The 12,964-nt window shown below is 57.1% G+C and overlaps 1 protein-coding gene across 11 annotated transcripts in view; it reads right to left on the reverse strand.

Moving 5' to 3' along the window:
- The window catches only part of ARHGEF10L (Rho guanine nucleotide exchange factor 10 like), a 191,940-nt gene that overhangs the window by 44,981 nt on the left and 133,995 nt on the right, over window positions 1-12,964 (reverse strand). For all 11 annotated transcript variants that reach the window (XM_034753125.1, XM_034753129.1, XM_034753128.1 and 8 more), the window contains 4 exons: window positions 11,252-11,373; window positions 5,470-5,556; window positions 4,473-4,705; window positions 3,102-3,256 (listed from right to left, as the gene is read on the reverse strand). In XM_034753125.1, the coding sequence (XP_034609016.1) occupies window positions 3,102-3,256; window positions 4,473-4,705; window positions 5,470-5,556; window positions 11,252-11,373 (597 nt within the window). The remainder of the gene's footprint in view (window positions 1-3,101; window positions 3,257-4,472; window positions 4,706-5,469; window positions 5,557-11,251; window positions 11,374-12,964) is intronic.

Genomic DNA, 12,964 nt, shown 5'->3' on the forward strand with positions numbered 1-12,964 from the left:
GGGAATCTGCTCCCTTTATAAAGTCAAAGAGAGGATTTTGCAAACCACCAGCCCCGAGAGCTCCAGGCGCATTCCAGAAAACAGCCAGCCTGCAGCCTGTAAAGATCCTGCGCCTTGGAGAGAAAGGAACCCCGGCCACCTCCCGGAACCCCAGCGCCTGGCCTCTGTGCGGGCTGCCGCCCCGACACTAGCAACGGGTGCAAGCGGAACTGATGCCCAAAACACGAGTAGACAGGCCCAAGCCGCCTTCCGAAGCCAGGCCGAGCAGCTGTGCACCAGAACTGCAGAGATCTTCACTGGAACCCCTGCAAAGACAATGCCACGCACTCCCTGCGGGTGCCATACCAATGAAACCAGCCACGAAAGTCATTCCTGTCCCGCCCAGCCCCTCTCCACCCGCCTTCAGCTATGAAGGGTAACCCCTTGCACTAGAAACAGAAGTGAAGGGGGCAGAGCGTGGCAGGTCATTAAAGCCGGGCGAGTCCCAGGGAGCCGGATCCCCAAAAGAAGCAAAGCCCAGCAGCAGGGGAGAGGCCGGGAGAAGGTGGAGATGTCTCAGAGCGGAGGAGAGGAGCGATACGCAGAGCCGGAGCGGAGAGCTGTTCCCGCTCCGTGCGAGAGCTCCGTGAACCCTGCAGATATGTGCACGTATTTACATTCCCGCACACTAGGGTTACCATATTTAAAAATTAAAACAAAAAAAAAAAAAAGGCCCCTCCCCAGGGCCCCGCCCCCACCCCAACTCCGCCCCTTCCCCGCCCAGCCCAGCCCCAACTCCGCCCCTTCCCTAAAGTCCACGCCCCAACTCCGCCCCCTCCCCTGAGCGCCCCGCATTCCCCCTCCTCCCTCCCATCCATGCAAAAAGCTGCCCAAGCGCTACCGGCTTCACGGTTTGCCGGGCAGCCCCCAGACCTCCAGAACCTGTGCCCCTGGCGAGGCGCTTCCCCTCCTGGGCTCCGGCTGCGCTGTGGAAGCGCCCGGCCGGGGGCACAGGGTCTGGAGGTCTGGGGGCTGCCCGGCAAACCGTGCAGCCGGTAGCGCTCGGGCAGCTCGGCTCTTCAGCTACACAGAGCTGAGGTGTCTGGGGGGAGCAGCAGCAGCCGCTGCCGTGGGGGAATCCGCCTGCAGCTCACAGCCTGCCGGAGCCGCTCTAAGGTAAGCAGGGGACTAGTATTTTCCTGGACATGTTCAGCTTTTTGGCAATTCCCCCCGGACGGGGATTTGAGGACCAAAAAGCCGGACATGTCCGGGAAAATCCGGACGTCTGGTAACCCTACCACACACTCCCGCCTGCCTGGGAGATGGCTTCCTTTCGCCTCCCCCCCTTAAATTAAAGCCTTATCTAAAACTCATTTAAAAAAAAAACCAACACACTGCCAAGTGGCGTCAGCATTCGGCGCACGCCCCCGTGTATAACTCTGAACGGGCCACGATGACACAGCCATGCCAGCTGCTCAATGCAGCACCAGGAGAGGGAGCAAAGCGGAGACCTCTGTACCGCAGGAGTGGGCGTTCACCACCCCACACCATTACAAACACCACCTGGCATCCAACCCAGAGGGGGAAATCAACCCTAGCCCAAAACTCTGCACAACCCGCCCTTCAGGCATCTTCCCCTACGCCTGATCCACCGAGGCTATGAGTCTGTTGCTGATACCAGCACGGGTGCTTAGTCCTTTAGCTCAAGCTGCAGGGGTGCACGCTCTGGGTTTTGAAAGTCCCAGGTTCAAGCCCTGACGGTGACTAAGATGATGGTCAGCACGTATGAACCACTTTAGCCCTATTTTGAGAACCCTGAACGGCGTTTATGGCTTTGCCCTGGCCCTCAGTAGCCATGTACATCATCGGTCTCAGTCCTTGGTTGGACTCGATTTATTCGGGTAAATGGACATTCCTGGAAAAGGGAGAAATTGGCCACGAAAAAAAGTGATCCTGACAGATGTGTCACTTTGGCAAACACTTGTCTAGCTTGGCAGGCCAAGAAAGGCTCATTGGATTGAATGGCTCCAAACAAACGTCCGTTGTCCAACTAGAAGTTAGAGCAAGGAAGTTTAAAAGCCATTTGGAGACAGCCAGGGTCTTCTGTGCCAGAGAGAAGTGACAGCCCATCAATAGGAAATTAGTCTATAATTCTCAAATAGGAGTTTATTTCTGCAGCTGTTACGAATCCTGAATTCCAGCAATTGCATTCTGAACAGCCAATTAGCATCTCTCTCTCTAGCTATATATTTGCAATAGCAGGAAAGAAAGTTTTAAAAACGACTTGGCAATAAACTTGGACCAACTTTTCCTACGGGGTCCAGGGACGGTTCGGACAAGCCTGTCCCTCCATTGGGTCAGTTAAGATTTGTCCTGCTTGCGACACCCCCCTGAGACACTTAGGGCAATCCGATCCCGACTGGACCATGCATGCAGGCCACAATTACTGTGTCCGAATAGCCAATAATTGACTGAAAACTGCAGGCCGGTAAATCCAATCAGCGCCCTGGATATCTCGCTAACTATTGTTGTATATGGGACCCTTTAATATCACATCATCTCTCTTTGGTACGTCTATGGCCTTCAGTACTGCAGGAGCCGAGTGCCTCACAATCCGAGACGTATTTATCTTTACAATCCCCCTGGGAGGCAGGGCAATGCTGTTATTCCCGTTTTAGAGATGGGGGGAAATGATGCACGGAGAGGTTACGTGACTTGGCCAAGGTCACAGAGGAAATCAGTGGCACAGCAAGGAATTGAATGCAGGGCTCCCACACCCTAGGGGCTAACCTACGCCACTCACTCTATCTTCCCTTCTGAACACGCCGCGTTACTCTGCAGGCCACTGGCCAGAGTCTGGGCACGGCAGCTGGTAGGAAAATCCAATTCCGCCCCTCCCAGCTACGCTGGGCATGTTACACCCGTGCTCCAGGCACGGATTTGTGGGCGATGCTCCAATGCACCAGCAGCAAAGCGTTAACTAGGGGCCCCACTGCAGCCAGGGCAAAGGCGAGACGAAGGTACTGGCCCCGCAGCTGGGAGACCAGCCTCATTCCAGATCCCTGGGGAGGGCACGTCAAAAGCAAAGCGCCTGCCTCCCCGGGCGCCACTCCCACACTCACCGTTGTTTCTGGCGTAAGCAGCTAGAGTGCCGTTCTGCAGTCCGGCAAACAGGTACTCGGGGCTATGCTTCAGGCAGAGGACAGGCTGCCGCCCCGGGCTTCGGCAGGTCAGCAAGCACTGAGTCCCCGTGTCGACGCTGCCGTACACCAGGATGCTGAAGAGAGGGGGAAGGAGTGGGAAAGCCCAGAGTAACCATGGTGAGCACCTGTACGAAGTCCGGTCCTGCCAGCCACCGACAGCACCGGGAGTCCCCCGCGCAGAGCCGTTAGCGGGAGCAGATCCAGCCGATCCACCTTGCAGGCAGCAGGTTCTGAACATGCCACCCCAGGCTGATTTCTCATGTTTCTGCTCCCCCCATTTGCTCCCGGACCGAGGAAGGTACGGCCCAGCTCTGCCATGCATACGATTTAAGCCAGAACATGCATTCCCTCCGGGATGGAGATATCCCAGCCAGGGAGGAAGCTATGGCTCCCGCAGCTCTGTCTGAACGGGGAGTTCTGGGACTGAAGATATGCCTGGCTGGTGTCTGCAATGCTCCACCCTAGGGACAAGTGGGTGCGACCAGGTTAGGGTCACCGGGTGGCAGTTGCCCGTAGTAATGGAGCTAAGTGACAGCAGTGGGGTAAATCCACACACACACACACACACACACCCAGGATTTCCACAGAGAGCCAAAGCTAAGCCTGGGGAAATCATGGGTGCCCAGAGCTTGGTCTTTGCAGGGTCCTGGCTGGTGGGAGACGTCCTGCTGCTGCCAACGCCCAGAGCTCACAACAGCCGGCTCCTAAAGGAAACTATTTTGACCTGCATGGGCAGAGGAGTCTGAATCCCTCTGGCATCAAGCGGAGACAAGACCACGAGGTGCAGGGAGAGCTATGGGGGATAGATGGGGGGGGGGGGGGGGGGGATCTACCTGATTTGATTTGCAGATCCTGTCCCGGGCCTGGCCTCTGCCTTCCGCTGTCCAGGCTGGAGGAGGCAGGAAGAATTTGGAGAGGAGCAGCCTTAAAAAAATCAGCGACCCCTTCCAGGAAGGGTGGAGAAGCTCAACGCCCAGCCCTGCCCATTGCTCTAGGAGCGGAGGCGGGTGAGGGAGACGTAAGACTTGAGATTTGCGGGGGGGGGGGGAGACGCTGGCTGTCCTCAGAATACGACTGGGGGGCAGAGGAGGAGGAAAGCCAAAGACTGAGAACAACGGAAGGGCTAGCCAGCTGGAGAGCCGACGGCGCTGCTAGAGCGTAGCGCTAGTGTTCGCAGGCCGTTGGCGCTCGATACGCAGCATGGCTACGGGGCGGTCGCCATGGCTATGCAGGGGGACACCTGCCTCCACGGAGGAGGCTGCAAGGCCGAGCCCCCGGCCCAAACCTCACCTGCCATCCTGCAGTCCCAGACAGATGGTGGGATGCGGCGCGGAGGGCTGGTCAGCTGCCGATCTCGAATCCTCCACTTTCCCCTGCTCTTGCTCCTCCTTGCTCTTCTCGGGAATGTATTCCATGCAGAGCACCTGGGAGGCCACCGGGAAGGACTTCACCGTGCGGGGCACCGTGCGGTTGAGCGAGAAGATCTCCACCTGGCCCCCTGCGCCTTCCTGGCCTCCTCCAACCTGTGGGGATGCAGGAAGCCACCCAGAGGGGCTTTTAATTTCTGCCCCTGCAGGCTGGAATATTCCCCCCACCCCCGACATCTTCATCACCACTGCAAACAACAGGGTGCCCCATTTTCTCCCCCGGCCTTGCCATAGGGTGGAGACTGGGATGACAAACTGCTTGGACCACGCCCATGGCAGCTCCTCCCGTGCAGGACTCTGGGTCAGGCTCTCTGGCCAGGGGGTGTGGGGGGGGTCAGGCTGATCGGAACGGCCCCTCCTGGTCTGCAAGCTCTAGGAAGTGCACAGGATCTCCTTAAAGGAGCATCGGCGGGTGGAGCAGGGGGGCCTGTACCCCATGCGGCAGACACACTAGGCAGCACCCAGGGGGTTAATTACTGCAATTACTTTGGGTAGTTTACGCACGGCCCTGCTTGAACATCTGATTTCCATGCAAGGAATCAAAACCCCAGGCCCAGGCATAACTGGGGCTGTGGCATTTCACTGCCCGCCCCCTTGCTGCCAATCCCCCTCCCATCTGACACTGGCCAACGGTGCCAGTCGCGTGCTAGCCTGGATTGACCAGGAAAACGACCTTGGTGGAATCCCTTACAAAGCATCTCTCCTCTTCGCTCTCCTGCCCATCACCTGGGTATCTGAGCACCTCAAGCCTGAGCTAATTTGGGCTCTCGAGGGCGAGCCCTGACTGGGATTAGCGGGAGGCTCTCGCCTTCGACTCTCAGGAGCCGTTCCCCACGCAGGCCGGCTCAGCCCGTACTCACCCATAGGTACCCCTGCGGGAGGGAGGTGCTCACGGCAGAGAAGCCCAGCAGCGAGGACTGGACAGGATTGTGCACCACGGCTCCAAGCTGGAAGAGAGACGGGGACATCACGACATCAATCGAGGCCTGGACAGCGCTTTGCTGGGAAGCATCATACGAGCATGAAGGTAAATGCAACAGCCAAAACGCTCTCCCCGCCCTGACCCCCTCCACCGCCCATCTGCACCCCAACTTGCTGAGAGGTGGAATTCGATCACATGCTCCCCAAACCACAGCGGCGCGGCTGCACAATTACGAGCCGTCAAGTTAGAGAAGATGGCCCTCTGCCCTGCGATCCGCCAGCCACCCCACTTCCCCAGCCCCCCAGCAGAGCCAGCTATGGTTTGCACACAAGCCTGGACATTTCACTGGCCCGCAGAGACATCAAACGCTCAATTCTCCTCCTCCTGCTCTGGCCACGGGGGATTTTGAAGAGCCATTTTTAGAGACACTGTTTTGAAGTCCGGTTTTCCATAGCCAGCTTCTCGACAGGAGCACGGGATATTTACAGAGCTCTCAGTTGAACGGAAGCTGTATTGGCGAGGTGGAAGGGAGAAGAAGAACAGCCACTGTCCGGCACACAGCCCTCAGGCAAGATCTCAAAACCTGCCTCGGATCTTAGCAACCCCGCTTCCGTTTGGAATCGGATGCCACCGCGTGTTCAGATCACCACCTTTTAGAAAGGAGTGCAGGTAGGTAGCCTTATTAACAGATGGGGCAACAGAATCACAGACAGGCCCAGGGCTAAGCGACTCGGGATCACAGGTCAGGATCAATCACGGGGGCTTTTTTTACGTCTCGCCCAAAGCGATCTGCTCAAGGTCACGCAGCGAGCTCGTGGCCAAGCCAGGAATGGAGCCAGGCGTCCTGTCTGAAGGTTCCATTATGGAACCAAATGACCATCCTACAGTTACAGCTGAGCTCTGGAGCCCTTCCAAACCACAGATCAATACCTTGGGCGGGCGGGGTGGGGAACGCAGGTAGATCAGCCTCAGAGGCAGAGTTTCAGATGAACTCTTGTGGCACAAACCAGACAAGTTTTGTTTGGCTCCCAGTTCCCTGCTCTGACCACTAGACTATTTTGCCTTTGCAAAACCCACAATCGTTCTCGGAGCGAGTGGGGAGCTATAGACCCAAATTCTCTTTTACAGCTTGATTCCCTCCGCAACCATCAGAGCAAACTGACTCCACTGACTAAGACAAACGTGGGACTTTTCCTGCTTTCTCTGCCCCGCCCGTCAGCCTGGGATCGATATGCACGCATGCAGACAGACAGAGATGCATCTTTACTCCCTCTTAACCTCACAGAGCGAGGCCCAGAACTGCTGATATGCAAGTCAGGACAAAGCACCAGCTCGCTCTCCCATAGCTGTGCTAACGCTACAGCTCTAAGGGCAGCAAACCTTTGATTTTGGCAGCAAAACGCAGTAGATGAGACACACAGAGGGCACACTCAGGGGAGGGTTTAGACATGCCTGACCCTAGACATGCTGCTATTTGGGCCATGTCAAAGCACCCATCGGCTGCAGGGATCAATTCCCCCAGTGCCTGGAGGCAGTTGCAGACAGGGACTGGTGCATAGGGCCCCCCCCCAATAGATAGCCCAGCAAGAGCAGGATCTGGCTGCACCGCAGGGCCTGCAAGGATGGTGGAGACCAGCCCAACCCAAAGCGCTGGTGGTGGCGGCTGGCGAGGGATGCGGTTGCGGGAGTTGCTGACGGGGTGCATCTCCACAGGAGCCCAGCACACAGCAAACCCTCGAGGGGTCACATGCTTTTTGCCCTTGGCTTCAATATCCCCCCCATCCTCAAACGACAACATGTCCCTTTGGCATCTTCCACTGCGGAGAAGCCCAGCAAGCGTTTGGGCACTGCCAGCTGGGAGTCGCTCCATTTCCTCCTGCAGCCCCCCAGGGGAGTGAGTGGATACACCCCCCCCTCCCTGGACACATGGGCAGGGATGAAATCCCTCCCTTCCCAGAGCGGAACCGTGGGGCATGGAGGCAAGATTTGCCCCATAGCTGGCCCATCCCATGACACTGAACTGCACCTCCCCGTCCTCCCGCTTGCTGTTCCCAGTGGGCACATGGACAAATTTGGGCAGCCCCCATGACACGGCTCCCGTCACTAGGCCAGGGCTCACGTATTGCAGGGCTTCCACAAAGGGCCCAAGAACTGGACACAGACAGGTAGAGGGGGTGGGAGGCCCACAACAGATTGCTCCGGCCAGTGCATCGGAGACTGATGGATGCTCTTGGCAAAGCCGGCCACTTGGCACAACCAGCAAGCTCTTGCTCAGAGCTCCAGGGCAGTAACTGCTCTTTAGGGTTGCCAATTTTGGTTGGACATATTCCTGGAGGTTTCATCACACGACCATCCTTCAATCCTGGAGGTTGGCAACCCTGCTGCTCTTCCAGAGCACACTGATGAGGGCACCTCACCCCATCGCCCATGACTACAGCCTTTGCCGACGGCATTTAGCCCTTTAATGAGCGCCCCGGTTAGCCTCTCATGGGGGCTTTTCTAGCCTTGTTTTAATTGACTGACGTTATTTATTCGCCGGGACGCAGCCCATCTGCTAGGAACGGGCTGGAGAAGTCGCTCTTGTAGATGGAGCAGGGAGAGGGCTGTGCGGAGCTGCCTGGATCAGGTGACAGACGGGGATGCAAGGAGCTCGTGCAGCGAGGCCAGGAGAGTGAGGGATAGGAGGGAATGGGAAGGGTGGAGAAGTCAAGGCCTTTGCTGATGATCGAATTCCTCAGTACAGGGAGGCACGCAGAGCCCGGGCACAGATCCACTGGGATCGGCACCGGTCCAGCACGGGAACCCTTGCAGGAAGTTTGCTGCAGCGCAACCAACGCTGGGTCACATGCTTTTTGCCCTTGGCGTCAGTATCCCCCCCCATCCTCAAATGACAACATATCCCTTTGGCATCTTCCACTGCGGAGAAGCCCAGCAAGCGTTTGGGCACTGCCAGCTGGGAGCCGCTCCATTTCCTCCTGTAGCCCCCCAGGGGAGCGAGTGGGTACAGACACCCCCCCCCCCCCCGGACACATCCTCCCCGCCTCCACATTCCAAGCACATCCACGGAGCGGGGGACTTGTCTCGGCACCAGCACGCACAGGGCCAGGCAAAGCCCAGCCTGGATTCTTTCCCAGAAGGGACCGAGGCCACCTCCCCGTTGGCACCGACTACAATCCGCTTCACGAAGGAGCTGGAGCAGTGATGATTCGCCGCTGGTAGAGCAAGGTGGAGGGGGGGAGAACCGGGAGCGGGGGGGGGCTTGGCCTGAATTTGACGAGGGATCTGGAATGTTTAACGCTCCGCGGAAAGAGATTGGAAGGTCCCCCAGCGAGATTCGGGTAAGTGTTTGAAGTCAGAGGACACCCCGAAAGCGACGCAGACTCCATGGGGACAGGACGGAAGGATGTTACCACAGCAAAGGAACTTTGTAGATTAAAGACAGAAGAAGGAGCGTTGTCCTCTTCCAGCTGGTGCCCTTGTTAGCATTTTAAAAAAAATAACTGCACAGAGCAGAATCTATGGCAGGGCTGATAAGAAAGCACCGCGCCTGCGAAACACACACAGCCCTGCTACCCCCCGGAGAGAGACAGCCCGCCATTTGGTCTAATTAGCCGGCACGGCAGCGAGGGCTCCAGAAGGAATGTGTTCCAGGCTCCCGCCGGAGCCGGCTGCAGGACGGGGAAGGGAGCCGGCGGCTCGACAACATCACATCTGTTACTGTCGGTAATTGGATGAAACCCCTCAGCTCTGGGGAACCCTAATTCATCCCGCCAGTGGAGCGGTGATTGGGTTACTTCTGTCACAAATGGCAACAGGGAAGCTGGGGTGGGAGGAGAGAGGCTGGGGGGCTGGTACTGGCCACGCCTCTTGAAACAGAAGCAAGAGGAGACAGACGGGTGCCTGAAGCCATGCTCAGCTAACACCCGTTAGCCATGACGCACCAGAGACAGCACTGTCCAGACAGAACTCCTGGGTTCTATTCTTGGCATTGCCACGGAGACGCCGTGCCTCAGTTTCCCCATGAGGATGTGACTCACCTATCTCAGAGGGCTACTGGGAGGGTTAATTGGCTGCCATCCCCCTAAGCCACCAGCCTCCCATGCCCTCTCCATAGCACGTGCCTGTGTCGCTGCACTGAACCTGCAGGGGGCTTGGGAGAGTCCACCCCTCCCAGTCTCCCCAGGACCTTGCCTGATTCACACCCTATATCCGACGCTCCAAGCGACCGACTCCTGCAGGTGCTCCAGGGCAGGGAGAAAAAGCACCCACTGGCAGCCCTGCAGATCAGGACCTCCCCCTGCCCCTAAGCACCTCCCGGCTGCCCTGCAGCAGTTCAACTCCAGGAGCAAGGCAGGCGGATCAGGACCACCACACGGGCGTTTTGAGTGGCTGTTTCAGCAGATCAGCAGGGTTTTGCAGCCAACCTTCAAGGCCTCCCACCCCACGCAGCAGTCAGGAGAGAAGCAGAGACGGGGTGTTGTAAAGAGCGCGGCAAGGCAGCCAAGACCAAACCGGTTTTGTCGTCGGGAAAGCAGCACGCTGCAAGGAAAGGCGGCCGGTAGATCCCACCCTGAGCTCCCAGGACAGCCCCGGAACAAAGCGGGTCACTAAGTAAGAGCTGCGGTGGGGATTCAGCTGGTCTTTAATCCCTGCACGGGTTTCTGTGCGCAAGAACGACTGGGAGCTTTCGAGTGGTTTTCACTGGCTTGTTTCCCGAAACGCTGCATCCACCCACTTAACGTGGGTCGTTTGTAGCATCCCGCTACGGTATCCCCATGGATAGGCAAATGTGGCTGCCAGTTATCTTGGTTGTGCAGAGAGGCCCCAACTGAGATGAGGGGCCCATGGCGCTTTGTGTCCATCTACGGACAGACTGTCCCTGCCCCGAGGAGATCACAGTGGGCTGGTATCCCCACGCTGGGAACGGAGCAGAGAGAGATTAAGTCTCTTGTCCAAAGTCACTCATTGAGTTAGTGGCAGAGCCAGGATCTCTGATGGCCAGTCCAGTGCCGTACCCGCAGGGGGACCGTCGCTGTCCATGCATTCCTAACTTGGGAGGTCGCCAGGCTCGTATCACACCATGCCAAGGTTGTACCATTTACTTAGACTGCCAGCTCACCAGGGCAGCGACTGGCTTTTGGTTTTGAGTTTGTACAGCACGGTGGGGGTCTGGGTCCACGACTGGAGCTCCTAGGCACTTCTGCACTATAAGCCAACCTCCGCCCGTGGTCTGAGCAAGCTGACCACAATACCTAGGACAGGCTTACCTGTGACAGGTGAGCCAGCATCAACCCAGCACCTAGAATGTCCACTGGCCTGCAGTCCAGTTCCAGAGACTCCCCTTACTTCCCTGAGCCACCATCCTCTCTTTTGCTAGCATCTAGCCACAAAAACCACACAAGGACTCACCCCGATTCTACCACCGGGGACCAGTCCCACAGTAGAGGCATCCAGTCCTCCAAGACCAAGAAACCCTCCTTCACCATCTCCTGTTAGCGTCTCCCAAAGTGACATGAAACCCCCAGTCTCCTACTTAGTAGCACTGACCGGGGCACCGGTCCCCATGTCCCTTACAAGCAGCAAAGAGAGGCACCGGAAAGACGGAGCCGGGGCAATGCATTAACATGGGGCAGTCTAACAGCCCACCTCACATCTGCTCTCCTCGGCATCCAAACAGCCTGAGGGACAGGAGAAGAGAAAGGGTGATGCTGGGTTCTTACCTGCAGGTCAAGGGCATTGGAGGAGAAGGCAGGTACGTGGCACGCCAGGATGGGACACCAGAAGGGAGCTTTGCTTTTCTTGTCTTCGTCAGGACACAGCCATCCAGGTTGGTTCTCCTCCCCTATGGCAAGCGGAGCAGGCAGGGGAAGTTAACAGCTTTGTAGGTCTTCATATAGACCGTTCCCTCCCACCCAGCGCTCCCCGAATGCCTCCAAATACGCAGAGCCAAGGGGATCAGAGCCCCAGCTGTCTGTAAGCGCTAGAAGGGGTCTTTGCCCATCGCACCAAGAAAAAAAAAAAAAAAAAAAGGTTTCAAGCCCTGCTTCTTCGAGAAACAATGTCCCCATTCAGCAAAGAATTGGAAACGGGCCCCAACACACACCACTGAGAGCTGGGTTTTAAAGTGCTCCCTGCCCTCCAGTTCGGGGCGTGCTGATCCCACTGACGTCGTTACATGGCCTCTAGCACTACCGCACGAGAACACCTCGCAAAGCAATGTATTTATCCCTACAGTGCCTTGGGCTAGCATCAGCCCGATTTCACAGACGTGGAACGAAGGCTCAGCTGTCGGAGTGACATGCCCAAGTAGATGATCTGGGACGAGAACCCAGATCTCCTAAGTCCCAGTCCAGTGATTAACCAATAGTGCAGCCCATTTACGGACAGGAGCAGAGATCAGCAGCTGTGATATTACCATCAGTATCCAACTTTCAAGGGTGCTGGCCCAGGATCATTTATAGCCGAGGACACACTAGAAGCCATGAGCTAACATCACACGTTCCTCACGACATGGCTTCTCTGCTTTTATTTCCTACTTTTCTCCAAGCAGCCTCTTCCGTCCCATCCCTGCTATTGTTTTAACAGTGAGCCAGGGTCGGGACAGATCATATTTGCAAGATCATCAGACGTGGCTCAGAACTAGCCTGGGGAACGCAGGGCTCCAGGGAGAGTCTCACCCTTGAGTCCAGCAGCTCCTCGCATGGTGACCGCGCACTTCATGTATCTTATTTAGTCGTTTTCTAGACGGCCATTCCCAAGTATGTGCCTTGCCTAGACGCCCTGGCCTGGAACACTGGTTTGCCCAGCCAACCATGGGTAGCAGCTGCACCCACGCACCCCCGAACCCCTATGCACCTTAGGGGGGAAGCTGCCCTAAATGCTGCAGGAGACTAGTCTCTGATGGACAAGACAGAGGAACTTCTACAACTAGAGAAACTTCTGCCAGCAACGCTCCTCCTCCAACACAAGGAGGAAAGTCAACAACAGCTCCTCAGCCAACCCAACGAGCTAACAGGAGCTGTTCAGATGAAACAAGCCCAGGACGTTCTCTGAAGAACAGATCCTTCCAGCCACCCTATCGCTCCCAGAATGGATCCTTCCCTTTCCACCTGCGACCAGAAGATCAGGCACCTTCATCTCACCTTTAATGCACAGGGGATGGAGGGTTGGGGGAGGTCCACACTGCAACCAGAGGTGTAATTGCAGCACAGGCAGGCATACCCGAGCGAGCGTTAATCTAGCTAGCCTGGCTAAGTAGCAGGGAAGACGGGGTGACACTAATTTGGTGTGGGCTGCACCAGCCCCCACACAACCCTGGACGCACACTGCTAGCCAGCGCTGGGGTGCAGGCCACCACATCGACACTGCTATTTTTAGCCACTCTCGCTAGACTGAAGCTAGCTCGGCTACCGGGGCTCAGGTGAAGGGGCTGT

The sequence above is a fragment of the Trachemys scripta genome, chromosome 19, assembly GCF_013100865.1.
Source record: "Trachemys scripta elegans isolate TJP31775 chromosome 19, CAS_Tse_1.0, whole genome shotgun sequence".
Lineage (NCBI taxonomy): Eukaryota > Metazoa > Chordata > Testudines > Emydidae > Trachemys > Trachemys scripta.